The following is a 13596-nucleotide window of genomic DNA, read 5'->3' as shown; positions in this document are numbered from 1 at the left end:
TACTATCAAAAGTTCAGCCAGTATGACGAAGACTAATAGAAAATTATTGCTGGAGTCCAATTTGGTAAATTGTTGTGCTACAATGCAAAACGTAGGGAAACATCTTGTGCTATAGAAGAAGTACCCTGTTGAATTTGTAGCTTTAGATCAATTACTAGTGATCATTTTGCAATTGTTGGTAGGAATCAATGCTTAGTTATACAATGGTGTAAGTCAAGATAGCAAAGGTAACAGGCCAAGTGATGCACTTTGCCTGCTTTTGGGATGTACTTATGAGAGCAAAACACAAAAATTCAACATAAGCAAAGACAGAAACTGGCAGATGGGTCTGTTTGGTAGTCTGAGTTCAGTGAAACGTTACTCTTCAGTTGTAGTTCATCTGGATACAACTTCCCACTTTTCCAACACAAACTGTAATTGGCCCTTTATGCAAACTCTGAGGCGGATTTGGACTGTGCATAGTAACTACAACAATGCCAGTGGCTGCAAAATGTAACAGGTATGTGTGTTGGTGTACATGTGTATCGAAAAGTCACAATTTCAGGTTTCTCAGAACAGTGAAATAATACTAAGGTCACTTTTGAAAAACGCATTTGCAGTACTTTTTGTTTATAGGAAAGTTTCACCAAGTTGCTCAGATATCTAGGCAAAAAATAAAGGAACCCTTCAAGGCATGAAACAGAAGTCAATTATCTGCAGTATTTTCTTTTCCATACACCACTCCTTTTTCTAATGCACATCATCCTGGTTATTCAAAGCTAAATTAAAAAGAAGCAAACCCAAACATAGCCTGTCACAATTTTTGCCAGTAAACTCTACCACTCTGGTGGCAAATATAAAAGTGCAGAACATCTGGACCACATGGCTGCCCAAACACCGCTAACAATGGTACATCTGTCCAGGCTGCCTTGAGTTCTCTGGAACAGGTTTTAAATTCACTCTACAATATAAACGTAGGCATAACCTATTAATATAAACCATCTTAGAACTTAAATCTTCATGTACAAAAATGACTAAGAATATCTAATAATAACTAGTGCAGTGCGTCAGTGTTTTTGTTGTTGTTTGTTTTTTTTTTTCATTTAGAATAACTAGGTATTATATGAAACTAGTTGCCATACTCTCTGGTTGGTAAAAGAGTGTGAGCTAACAGTAAAGGCAGCCTTTTTCACACCAACCACCTATTTACTGTTTAAAAGCCTTCAACAGAAAGCAAGCTCTAGGATCATTCCATTTCTGTTCATTAATAGACAATATCACCCTCCTACATACTGGGTTCCGATTTGAGGACCTGGCCCAAGTTGCTAATGTCTGGCTTCCAGTGAATTCTGGGCCACTCAGAGCAATAAGCACTCGCTTGCAGTCTATAGTTTCCATCATATGGACTGACTAGCTTCCCTTGGTAAAGAAAAGGCTAGGTTATTAGGTAAAGCACAACGTTTTACAATAAAGTGGAGCTTCACTGGTCAGCGCAGGAAATAAGCACTGGAGCCTGAGACATTTCATTTGGCTGTCCGTCATGTGGGAGAGGTGTGGCCCTCTGACTTCTGCAAAATAAGAAAAGAAAAGCCACCTATGATTATTTGTGGCACAGGAGGTGCTTGTATCAGATCAGAAAGGATGGAAAACAGCACATGATTTGGTTTAACATCTGACATGACAGCACCACAGCTCTCTGCTGCTACAGATGCTCCCATAGCACTGTCAGACACTCTTTTTGGAGGTATTCCTGCAATGGTAACACAATGTCCTAAGGACAACCTGCAACGCAACACAATGTCAGGCAAAACCAAGACGCAGTGGTATTTGTCTACACAAACCAAAATGCGCAGCTGGAGAGTTAAGTTGGAGAGTACACAAGTGCTGCTACTCATTTTGTGGGGGAGTGGCTTCAGGCCTCCAGACAACACAGCTCATGTGTAGAAGGCAAAAGAAAGTAAACGCACAGAGGCATGTGTCATGTTAATGCCAGTCAATAGTCAGCTTTTAAGCAATACGGAAATATACTCATCAGCAGAGTTGCATGCTGGAATTACTCCAAGTTTCATGACCTAACACCTCATCAGCACAGCACAATATCTCTTTCATTACTACAGCAGTGTTAATGTACAAATGATCCCTTGGCACAGGGTATCATAAAAATAAACTGTGCCAGAATTATGTACTGGAAATCAACATCAATCATTGTAGCAGATGGACCTGGGAGGACTCCTTTGCAGCTTGCCTTTTAAAATACATACACAAAGCACGTCACCACCTGTTATCTAATCTCACAAGTCAGGTTCTATTTTTGTTACTGTATGTGTCACTTGCAGCAGCAATGAAAATCTGGGGCTCACTTCTCATTTCCACAAAGGGGCCACTTTACCTCACTCTTGCACAGCTAAGACCACAACAGAAACCGAGGTACCAACTTGCTTCACACAGCTGGAGTGCAACGAGGTGGCTTTGGCACAAGCTGCAGCTCACGCTCACAGTGCTTGGCCAGGGCATGAACTAAGTAAATGAAGCCAAACAGGCGCCTTCAAATGAAAACCATGCTGCCACTTCCAGACATATTCTAGTTACAGGGAAAAAGGACTTTAGGTTCCATGGCCCAAGGCTCGTTAAAATTATTTAATAATTAAATTCAGACACTGACAAAGCACATCAAGCAAACCTCTAATTCTGTTCTCATTTCTTAATTTGAAAATCAAGAGGTGAGCTGCAAAACATAAAAAGTTATCAGAGTAGAAAACAGAGAAGCATCTAACCCATCAGATTTAGGTTTCTGTTCAGACTTCAACTTGCCAAGACTGTGAGGGACCTGGCTAACTTTATACTGGGAAGAGTCCTCCCGTTTTCTTCCCCCTGGGGTGATTAGAACCTGGAATTTGCAACAGCTCCTGGACATGTGATGGTTTGGTGTTTCCAAGCCTCACAGAAAATGCTGCATTGCTCTACCTACATGATGAGATGACAAAAGGTGGGACTATGAAAGACCCAAACAGAAGGCTACGTAAAGCAATAGCTCACTTAAACAGGGACAAGTAGAGAAAAAGAACTCTTAGAGGAACAAAGAGGGAAAAACCACAGTGAAGTGAATTTTGATGTTCTTGTGCAATTCTGGTCAGTGTTAATGGAAATCAATGAAACCACAGGGGCGTGTGGGAGAGCAGAGCTCAGCACAGCACTTCCTAAGTATCCATTTGTGACTTCTGACCAAAGAAAACGACAAGTTCAGACTTTTGCAGTCTTGATAGCAGACCCTTGCATTGCAAAGCTGGGAAGAAAGGCCAGGCCAAATGCAGTGTGAAAACACTTCTCATCCAAAACAGAATTGTTTAAGCAAGACAACTGCTTCTGTTGAGAAGAGCTAGAAGACTTTGACTAACTGCTTTTTCTGGTAAGGCCCCTGAACTTCTAAAAAGCCTCTCAATGCTTGTTGCACAGCCTGAACACACAGGATAACGTTGGCTAATGAGGGCCACAAGACCACCAGTAAACTAAGGTTGTGAATGGTTTAATTGCCTTATGGTTAGGTAGCTAGCAATCTAGTATTTGTCATTTGCAGAGACTGATGGTTTCAGACTGGCCCAGCACTTTCTCACTGACCTTCCACTGCAGAAAAGGATGCTGCAGCATCAAGGAAAAACACTGGATAATTAAGAGCCAACGAGAACTTGCTGTCATTGGTTTCCTGCCATCACAGGTCTAACATGCAGTATCTAACCATGCTGTGATCCAACAGCCCTAAGTAACCTGCACATTCTCTATCTTAGCTGTGTGGAAGATCTACTCGGTAACTGAGAGGACCAACCCAAACTGAAGTGGCTTTCCATCACCCAGAGTTGCTTTGTCCCATGCCATTCTGCAGATGCTTTGCCTCCTACAGAGCAAAGCACAAGAGTGAAAATAACAAGTTGGCTTCCTTCAGCCAAGTTTAGCACAAAAGCTTCAACTGAAGTTCTATGAAATTGTGTCCACAGTCTTAGACCACTGAAAAAATGTAAATCAGCACGCAATACCTACTTAAATCTGCTATTATCTGACAATCAACATCTGGTAATTAGAAACCCTCAATCATTAGGATCTAAAGGAGCATACAAACCTGTTTATATATAAAAATGGTGGGCAAGCTTACCAGGATCATTTTACTGATTGCTGAAATAGATTACATTATTGTTTAGGTGAAGACATAACACCACTAAGCATGTGGTGTAAAACAGACATTCACAGAAAGCTGTGAAAGAGGAAACACAGAGGCCAAACTAAACAGTCTGCAATTCACATGCTTTCTGAGGAAGCTGGCAGCCACATACTATTCACTTGGACAGCAAGGGAAAAAGAAAACCATACCTGTGTACATTTTCCATGGCTGCTACCTCTGCCAGAGCAGCTAAGCTGAAAAATGCAGACACTGCTGGCATATCTGATGTAATACTATTATTTTCTTCTCTCTCTGTATTTCTGGAGCATTCACTGTTGCAATCTGTTTCTGCACTTGATGTTTTTTGAAGAGTACTTTGTGGCAGCTCTTTTGGCTTCTCTTCTGCAAAAAAAGAAAGTTAAGCTTGCAAATGTAGCCCTTAAATTCACAGTAGCTGATACTGGCTAGTGTGTTGTTAACAGAGTCTTTACCTTCAGGACTTTTGATTTTTGAGGTTTATGAAGTAGTTTACTCATTTTGCATTTAACTGCCTTTGATCTTTCAGGTCAGGCAACAGAGCTTTTGAGTACTTTTTAGATACAGAGGTCCTGAAAGATTAACTGCAGATGATTCCTGCAAGGACCGCAGCATTGACTGTCATAATGGAATTAATTTTTACATCCTGTAACAAGGTGCAGTGTAACTTCTTTGCTGGACTGGAAACAAATAATAAAAGGTAACTGTTATCCATTTATTTCTACATCAGCTCTCAGTTCTTAGATAGAAATATCCAGGGAGATAAGGCAGATTTGGGCATTCAAACAAAAAAAAGTCATCCATTATTAACTCACTGATTTCCCAATAGGGTGATATCTGTATTTTAAAGAATTACCTTTCTTAGCATGTATGTAAGTTAACTGAAGAATACTTCCCCAATAGGTTGCTTGTACTCTCAAACCTTCTCCAACCATTCAGTATTAAGAAAATTCAAACTCCCATTTTCTTACCCAGTGTCCCTCCTGCTGGTGACACTCGACCATCTGCTGTTCGGACAAGATGTGTGATCTTAGTTTTCCTTGCTTTCCTCTTCTGGCTGCCAACTAAAGGCTCATGCATCATTGCTGGCTCTGGAGTGTTTAGGGCAGATAGAGAAATTTTATGCTTCCAGGCAAACTCACTGGAATTTCTGTCTTCTGAAAGTATGGCTGAAAGAGGACAAAAACATAGTTTTACATGTAGAAGAATTCAGCTACTAGCTACATTCATTTAACATTTTGCATCTATCTGCATAAAGCCTTCCCTTGCAGGTACTCAGAGCATAACCCATGGCAAGATATTATCTGAATGCTGCAGATATTTGCACGGGCATAGTAGTATCAGCTTTTAAGGACATCCCTGGAAAGTTCAAGTTTATAAAGTTTGCAAAGAAAACTGTGAGATGGGCAGTAGTGCTTCAGTGGGAGCAGGGTATCCAACAGCCTGTATAAAACACTGCAACAGAAGATGCCTGCAAGTAGTCAAGAGGCAAAATGTATTTAAGGAACAGTAACAGTCCTCAGGTAAGCTTATCTTAGCTCACAGATGGACTCATAAGCCGAATTCAGGAAATTCTGACTAACACCCGGACTTCCCTCTACAGTCTCTGTTGTCTTCTCTAAGCGGAGGGAATTACTGTGTTTTACAAAACAGATGACCTTAAAAACCACCCAAAATACAGCAAATACAAAAGCAGATCTGCATCACAGTTGAAGACAAGAATGCTAAAAAAGGAAAGCAAGCATGGGATAAAATTACTGTGACAGAAATACTGCCCACATAAAGTCAGAGAGCGAGAAAGAACAGTTTGAATCTTTCTCAACAATACCAGTGTTGGCACTTCAAAGTAGCCTTCTGCCCTGAACCAGACCATGATCACAAATTTTCACCTGACTAAACAGCCTCTTCAATCTTCTCCATGAAGAAATTGGTCAGATAGCATTCACAAAACGTATTTAAGCTTCCAAAGTCTGAAGCTACTCTGTAGTCATTAACCATTTGTAATTTCCATTGATTTAATATGCCATACTGCTGGTACCACTGGTTATCAGCACTTCATAAACTCAATCTGAGACATCCTTTTTCCTCCGATAAAAGTATTATGAGGCCCACCCTAAGCTCGGGTTAGAAAGAAACCACAGGTAGCAAAGGAAATGTCCAAGTAATTTCTTACAGATGTCTGTCTAATCCGTTTTGAACTGGGGGCACTCATGGCATCTGCGCCAAGTCCTTGGGATGTTTTTTCAGTGCCCTGTAATCTTGAATGAGTACATATTTTTTTCCTGTGCCTGCACCTCATCTCCCCTGCTGCAATTTCAACTCATTACTTTCTTTACTACCTGTCAGGTTATACACCATTTATTTGCAACAGTCCTTTATATACGTCACATCTGTTACTGTACCTACAGTTAAGCTTTCTCTTCCCCACAATTTCTCTCAATTTTTCTTTCCGTTTTAAAGATAGATTTAAAACCCATTTGTTCACTTTCTGGGCGGTGGGACCAGCAAAAATTACATGCACGGAATTCAAGCAAACAACTGCTCTTTCAGAAGGGCTCAGCACAGAACAAAACCAACCTCCCACACTGAGAGACTGTTTTTGTCACACAGGAGCACCCAACGCCACAAACCATGCACAACAGCCAAGCAGTCTGCAGGAACTTCGCCCTCTTTCATTTTACTGTGCATTTACTGTTTATTTATTGTTTGTTTTGCAGATTTAATGAGTTTCCTATTTAAAAATATGGTTAATACAATCTTTATCTTTTGCTAGCTTCTGTAACTGTTAACTGAGGATGTGGACTGAGTGAAGGGACCAGTTATAACATATTTTAACTTGTTAGCTGTTGCCATATATTCTTTTATGTTGGAAGGGACCTTTTAATGTTTTATGGCATAAATGTAAAATCAGATCTAGTACATATGTATAAAATCCATTTGGAAATGTTCCCAAACTTAGCCTGTTTATAGTCTTAATTCACCTTCATATCTCCTCTCCTGAAAACATTTTGGAAGTTGTGAATTCTCTTTATTTTGAAAAAAATCCACACAGCTTCAATCTGCTTTTCTCAGTGTTTAGCTATAGCTGATAACCTTTCCAGAGCAGAGCTACACTGTAAAACTTATCTTTTGTAGGAAGAGCAAGAGAAATCAGAAAAGATCTGCCCCGTAACAGTTCAAATCAGTAAAGAGCCAATGACTGCAAATATGACTTTAAAGTAATGCAGTTGGGCTAATCATAAGATAGTCTGACAAGCTGACTACACTGACTGAGACCAAAATCTTAATCAGAATGTATAATTAAATAAGCAGCTTTCTCTCTAGATTTCTTATTTGGGAATTCATAAGTGTTGAGTATGTATTAATGTAGTGGTTTGGTTGTAGTCCAACACCAATTGTTAATTCTGATTTGGGGATTTGCCCTAATTAAGAGTAGTACTTTGACAGTGCTGTTTAGTTCCAGTTTGATTTAGTTTATGGCATTAATCTTAGTAAGATAAGTAACTTAAAAAAAATGGGTTTAATAGAAGTATTAAGACCTGATTTAAACAACAAAGAAATGATGGAAAGAAACCTGATTTGGTATGTTTTCATTAAATATATTGTATATTACAGGCCATGTCAATTCACTGGAAGTTAACCAGATTAGTCAATACAGCAAACATCTCCCTTTTACATTTGTTTTCTTTCTCATATTGTACGCATCAAAACCCTCAAGAAATTAAAGGTAAGACAAAATCTTGAATGGTAAAAACATAAATAAGTGATAGTTATTAAAGACGTAAAACTAAGAAAATATGCAACAGATTATTTTGCAGTAGTATACCATGTTGGCATGTTAGATGAAGAAATAGCTATTAGGTGGCTGACAAACCCAGGATGCAGCAAGCATATTCCCTTTCCATGTTTAAAAGTTTCTCAATCACCGAAAAGACACCTGTGAATCCTTTATTTTTTGATCCTCCCCTAGCTCCAAAGTAAGGTCTTTATCAGTCATAACATTGCTGCCATATAGCTTTGAACACAGAAAGATTAAGGGTGAAGAATGAATGAGTAATTTTTTTTATTTTTATTTTATGGAGGGACAGGGGGGAATAGGGTGGGTGTTGAAGGAAGAGCTTCTTTCTTCTCTAGCAGTCTTAGTGAAAACTGGGATGAGGAATAATTCACTGACTTCTTTACGGATTGTAATTCTAGCAGACAAGAAACCTAACTTGGAGGAAAAAATAAAAAGGCCTAATCCCCAAGACCTTTTGCACTCAAGTCCAGAGGAGAAAGGAGTATGTGCTTCAACAACTGCACAGTTCAGATAGGTGCTGACAAGGGTCTTGATCCTGCACCCCCCCCCTCTCTTTCAAGATGAAGAGCACCCCACTGCTTCCACTGACAAAGGTATATCTGTATGGATGCTCCAAACCAGGACTTGGTTTTCTGTGCAGAAAAGACAAGGCTAAACAAGTTCAATGCCCTGTATTTGTCTTTATTACTTCCTTTAATCCTTTTCATATCCCTTGTAGAGCTCAGCTGATTTTCAGGAGAATGTTGTCTAAAAATGAAATGGAGTTCTGCAGCTACTGTGCAGTCCTGCAAACAGGTATCTGCATGATTAGCTTTCCACAACAGTAGCACATGCAGAACTAGAGCACTATTTTTGCAAGCAGAGCTGAGCACATGATAGGAAGATGTGGGCCTTCTGGCATGCTTACACCACAGTCACAAAAATGGCTTTGAGAGAAAAACATGTAGAGCTCTATGCCAGATGGTTTCCTGAGCTAGGTTTGTTAAAAGTTAGCATGGACAGTTTACTCTGTGGGCCTGCAGAGGACATGTGGTCTCATTTCCACCCATTTACAATTGCAAGGAACCAACTGCAGAGCGCAAGATGACATGCAACAGAACACAAGTCTGCCACAGCAGATGAGCTACTGCCTTAGCTGTAACTCAAGTCTTAAACCTATTTAAAAAAAAAAAAAAAAAAAAAAAAAAAAAAAAAAAGGCCAAACACACTCAATGAAGAAAGAAAACAAACAACAAAGAGACCTGACTCACTGCTCTGGTGTTGCTCATTTATACCACTTTACTATTTATGCAAAACTTGTGGCTGGAGATTGGAACAGTTTTGCTAACCCTGATTTTAAGGTTGCAATGCACCATTATACAACTAAAGCAAAACCAGGCAAGGTGCTCTCAGGAGTAGCAGTCATATGCACACAGTGTCTTTATCCCATGCTGAGCAAGGACAGGATAAGACAAAACTTCCTTTGGAAAAAGCACTCAAATCACAGAGGGACTTTATGTTGAAAATGCCGAATTTGCTACTGATCTCACCCATGACTGAACAGCTATCACCTTTGTGTACATGAAAAATGAAGTCAACTGGGCTGACTCAGCACACCACAGAAGAAGATAAGCATTTCAGACTAAGCCTCAGCAAGTCATGAGACATGTAAAACCATTTCTTCAGCAATGCCCATTTACCAGAGCAAGCTGCAGGAGTTCAACCACATCTAGTGGATAATGAATGCTCTGTAGGTCCAAGCATGCTGGTATCAAGAAGGAAAGGTGGCCTGTGAAGGTTTAATAATTTTTATTAAATCTCTTCACCAGTGCCTGGGTAATGACTTCACCAAAGAACTGATAACAAGTACACTCTGACCTACACCTAGGTGGGTGGATATTCCATCTCTTCTGATAACAGGATACTCTTGCAATATGGCTCATGGGGTCAAGAGGCACATGGAAACTGCTGCAAGGGCTGGGGACTAACAAGCAGGGCAACATCAGCTGACAAGGAAACAAATCGTCAAGCCACATGTAGGGGAACAGCTGCCTGGTTGGGAAGCTCTGCTGCTTGCACCTATGCTGACCCAGCCCTCTTCCAGCCTGGATGGACGCCAAAGGCACAGTGGCACAGAGATGCTGGTTCCCTCTGGTCTGCAGGCTCCACACAACAGGGCTTTCTCAGCAGAAAGTAAAAAAAGAAAAGGTCATTCTACTAATTGTCTGTTCTTGCTCAACCATACATGCTAAGGCTGTACAGACTAATGTGTGTGTGGGAAAGCTGGTGGGTGATCAGTGGCAGGCAGTCAGCCCTAACAGCCAGTGGAGACTGGGGCCCTTCACATACCAGCTACTGTTAAGACTGGTCTACACGTCCATCTGGTGCAAAGGCCAACATTGTACTTGGCTGTTACACAAATCATGTGAGAGCCCCAGCACAGCTCACTCAAATGCACCTGCAAGGAGTCAACAGATGTGACTTTCCCCTTGTTATTTAAAGTATTGCTTCCCATGGGAAAGCCTTGACTGTGGAAGAAAGTGAATTTCTCAGCTGAGTGGTGTTCACGCTCCCAAATGGGGATGGGTCCAGCTGTGCTTCTGTCAGCCTTCATAAGGAAGTGACATATCTCTTTACATATTCAGTTACATTACTGTGTGCTCTCCGCTAGGAGCAGGGCTTGTGACATAACCACTGGTATTTTACTGGGCTGCATCTATCTCTATAAACACCTGCAAACTTTTTATCTGTCAACTTGCACTGCGGATGCTGTGTATGATGTTGTCACATGGAGGCCCAATTCACTTAGGTACTCAAGACCACAGTCAGACCCAGACAACATGATCCAATCACGTAAAAAATTGCCTTTATTGCACTTTTTCTTCATTCAAAACACAGATGCACACAGGCACACACACTTTTCAAGATGACAAAATGTGAATCCAGCATGACCTCTGCAGACAGAAACCATTCCAAATGTCTCCTCTCTAGCTATAGGAATATTCAAGCCCTTTTCTCCAACAAAATTAACTCAACAAAAAGCAAAACCACACTTGTGACTCACCACAAAAAAGATTTGAAATTTTCATTTAGTGTTTAATTCATTGAATTGTGTATATTTGAACAGAAATAAAAGTGCTGGGTGAGTCAGAGTTTAGGGCTTTGCTGCCTAGGAACTCATGACAGGATGCAATTACATAGGCAGCACACGATGGTGAGGCTGCATGCCACCTCGCCAAGATCACAAACACACTGCACTTTGCTGATCAGTGCTTTGCTTTCAGTGCCACTACATGGTACACTTAAAGAGCAGGCAAATTCTCCCCCATTGCAACTCAGAGAAAATGCAGTTCACCACCAATATATATATATATCTATATCTATATATATATATCTATATATCTATATATATATCTATATATATCCCCTGTCTTTCCTTTGATGATTCCTACGTGGACTGTGTACGACTGCTAAGCTCCTTGTGTCTTTTCTTCAGTCTTGGGAGTAACTTAGCAAACTGGCCCTGCTCCAGCAAATGCAGCCATATCTTTAATGTTTAGACATGACAATATTAGTCACACGCTTAACTTCCAAGGACAGGCCTCTGCACTGTGCTGGAAAGGGGCCAGGGTACTCAATGCTTGTCAGGCTTGAATCTTTGATCACAGTGCACACTTCACTTGATATCAAAACAGGCTGGCTTCTTTTAATGAAATGGAGGTTTTGACATTCTGTTTAGCCACATTTTGTACCTGTAGATTTTAAGATATTTGTATTTTTTACTCTATCATGTAGCAAATGCTTTCTGTTTACCACTGGAGAATTTAAACACCTATTTTTCTTACTAATTTGTCTACAGTCTATTAATAATTCAGGGACAGAAATCTGAATGGCACCAAATAAAAGTTGTGTTAATGTATGATGCCTTTTTCACACCAGCATGGAAGCAAGATAATTACATCTCACATGTGACTCCCACACCATGTTTGTTGTACAAACACAATGAACCAGAGGAAATAATTTCAAAATACGTGCGTCACTGAATGCAGCAGAGCTGGCAGAATCTATGTGGGAAAACAGTGCATGTGCATCATAGAGGACTGAAAACACAGCCTCAGGAAAGGACAGGAAAAGACTTGGCCAAGCCTTAGGGAATTAGGCATAAAAGGTAGCTGGGGGAACTGGAGAGTGGGACAGTAATTTTATTATCTTATGGATATGGATGGGGGAAAAAAATGGAAGAAATTCATAGAGCTATTGAAGCAAGCAGAACCAGAGATGCTCCTCTACATCACAGGGATGATGTGGGAGAGAACTCCATTGTGGAAGGGCTAAAGAACAGCCTGGGCATGATTTGGATAGCGTGGGCTACATTACTACAAAAGAAAGAAAAAACAAGGGCCCAGGGGAGCAGGCTAAGCTATAGTCCTGCATATACTGTACACCTGGAAATGTTCTTCAGAGTTGTGAGCATGTAGGTATGCAGGACCACAACACTGCAACCAGAAAGAGACTTTGGAGAGCTGTCAGGAGGACAGTGGGCAGAGCAAGCCCAGGACATAACTTAAAAAACTCTCAAAGTTATCTTCAATCTGAGGCAAACAGAAAGCTGGATTTCTACAGAGGGTTGGCTGGTTTACATTAGTATTTCTGAAAGTTGGTGCAGAAATAAGCTGTTACATCCTGACCAGTTGCAAAGTTCTAGACAGTGGGAAATCATAGGGAAAGGAGATAAGGGACATGCACAAATGTTTTGGAAGAGGGATAAATAATATGGTCTCTGATATAGAAGGGATGGAGATAAGAGCAATCAAAGGACTAAAGAGCTACAAGCTGTGAAAGATAAAAGAGTTCAGACCCAACTGCAGAACTGCCTTTTCTTTGTCACCTCTGCTGCACAGCAACTGGAGCAGGGAAACTGTAATTAAGGGAGACGCCAATTAAAAACAAAACAGCGCCATACTGGAATAAGGTAGTATGATCAACTGGAGCCAGGGCCTGACTGAACCAAAGAAGACAAGGAAATAAGGGACTAAAGCAATCAAAGACTTGAGAGCAGAGTAGCCTCTGTCTAGAAGCATTTTCCAAGATTGAATTGAGAGAACGTGATCCAAAACCTCAACTAAGTAATGCACCAGTACCTGTGTCCGGAACATTAAGCTTCTTTCTGTGCTTACATTTGCTGACAATTTTGTAGAATAAGTTCTTTTTCTGAGACTGGAATGAACCTACAGACAACATTAATAACACAGACTTTTAATTAGCAGTTTTAAAAACGGCACAGCAGTCACATATGTACTATATAACCTCCCTTTTCAATAATACAGGATGCCATTTTATGGAGAAGCACAAAACTTAACCTTCTTCCCAGAATGGACTCTGGAGACTTTCAGCAGGCTGTACTTCAACTCACCAGCTTCCAATGCTTAAGTACATAACAAAGCATTTTGGAGAATTATGACCCTAGGAAAGCTTAGTCATACAGTAAACCAAGAGTTTTGCTTGCTTTTTTGTTCAAAGATATGCATTCTTTTGGATGTGTACCAGGTTTGGCTAGAATGGAGTAAGCTTTCCTCACAGCAGCCTGGATGGTGCTGTGTTTTACACTGGTGACCAAAAGTGTTGCTAACAAACCAATGTTTTAGTTCCTGCT

General features: G+C 40.5%; 1 protein-coding gene across 1 annotated transcript in view; it reads right to left on the bottom strand.

The window, feature by feature from the left end:
• Positions 1 to 1062: 1062 nt before the first annotated feature.
• Positions 1063 to 13596, bottom strand: part of BBX (bobby sox homolog (Drosophila)) — a 136840-nt gene continuing 124306 nt past the window's right edge. Inside the window, exons 12-15 of the mRNA XM_009993358.1 lie at positions 13085 to 13171; positions 5137 to 5334; positions 4339 to 4531; positions 1063 to 1547 (exon numbers count right to left, since the gene is read on the bottom strand). Coding sequence (XP_009991660.1) covers positions 1460 to 1547; positions 4339 to 4531; positions 5137 to 5334; positions 13085 to 13171 — 566 coding nt within the window. The 3' untranslated portion in view covers positions 1063 to 1459. The remainder of the gene's footprint in view (positions 1548 to 4338; positions 4532 to 5136; positions 5335 to 13084; positions 13172 to 13596) is intronic.

The sequence above is a fragment of the Chaetura pelagica genome, unplaced genomic scaffold, assembly GCF_000747805.2.
Source record: "Chaetura pelagica isolate M959 unplaced genomic scaffold, ChaPel_1.0 scaffold101, whole genome shotgun sequence".
NCBI classification, from domain to species: domain Eukaryota; kingdom Metazoa; phylum Chordata; class Aves; order Apodiformes; family Apodidae; genus Chaetura; species Chaetura pelagica.
Note: the sequence above shows the minus strand (reverse complement) of the source record. Positions and strands in the feature narration are given on the sequence as shown.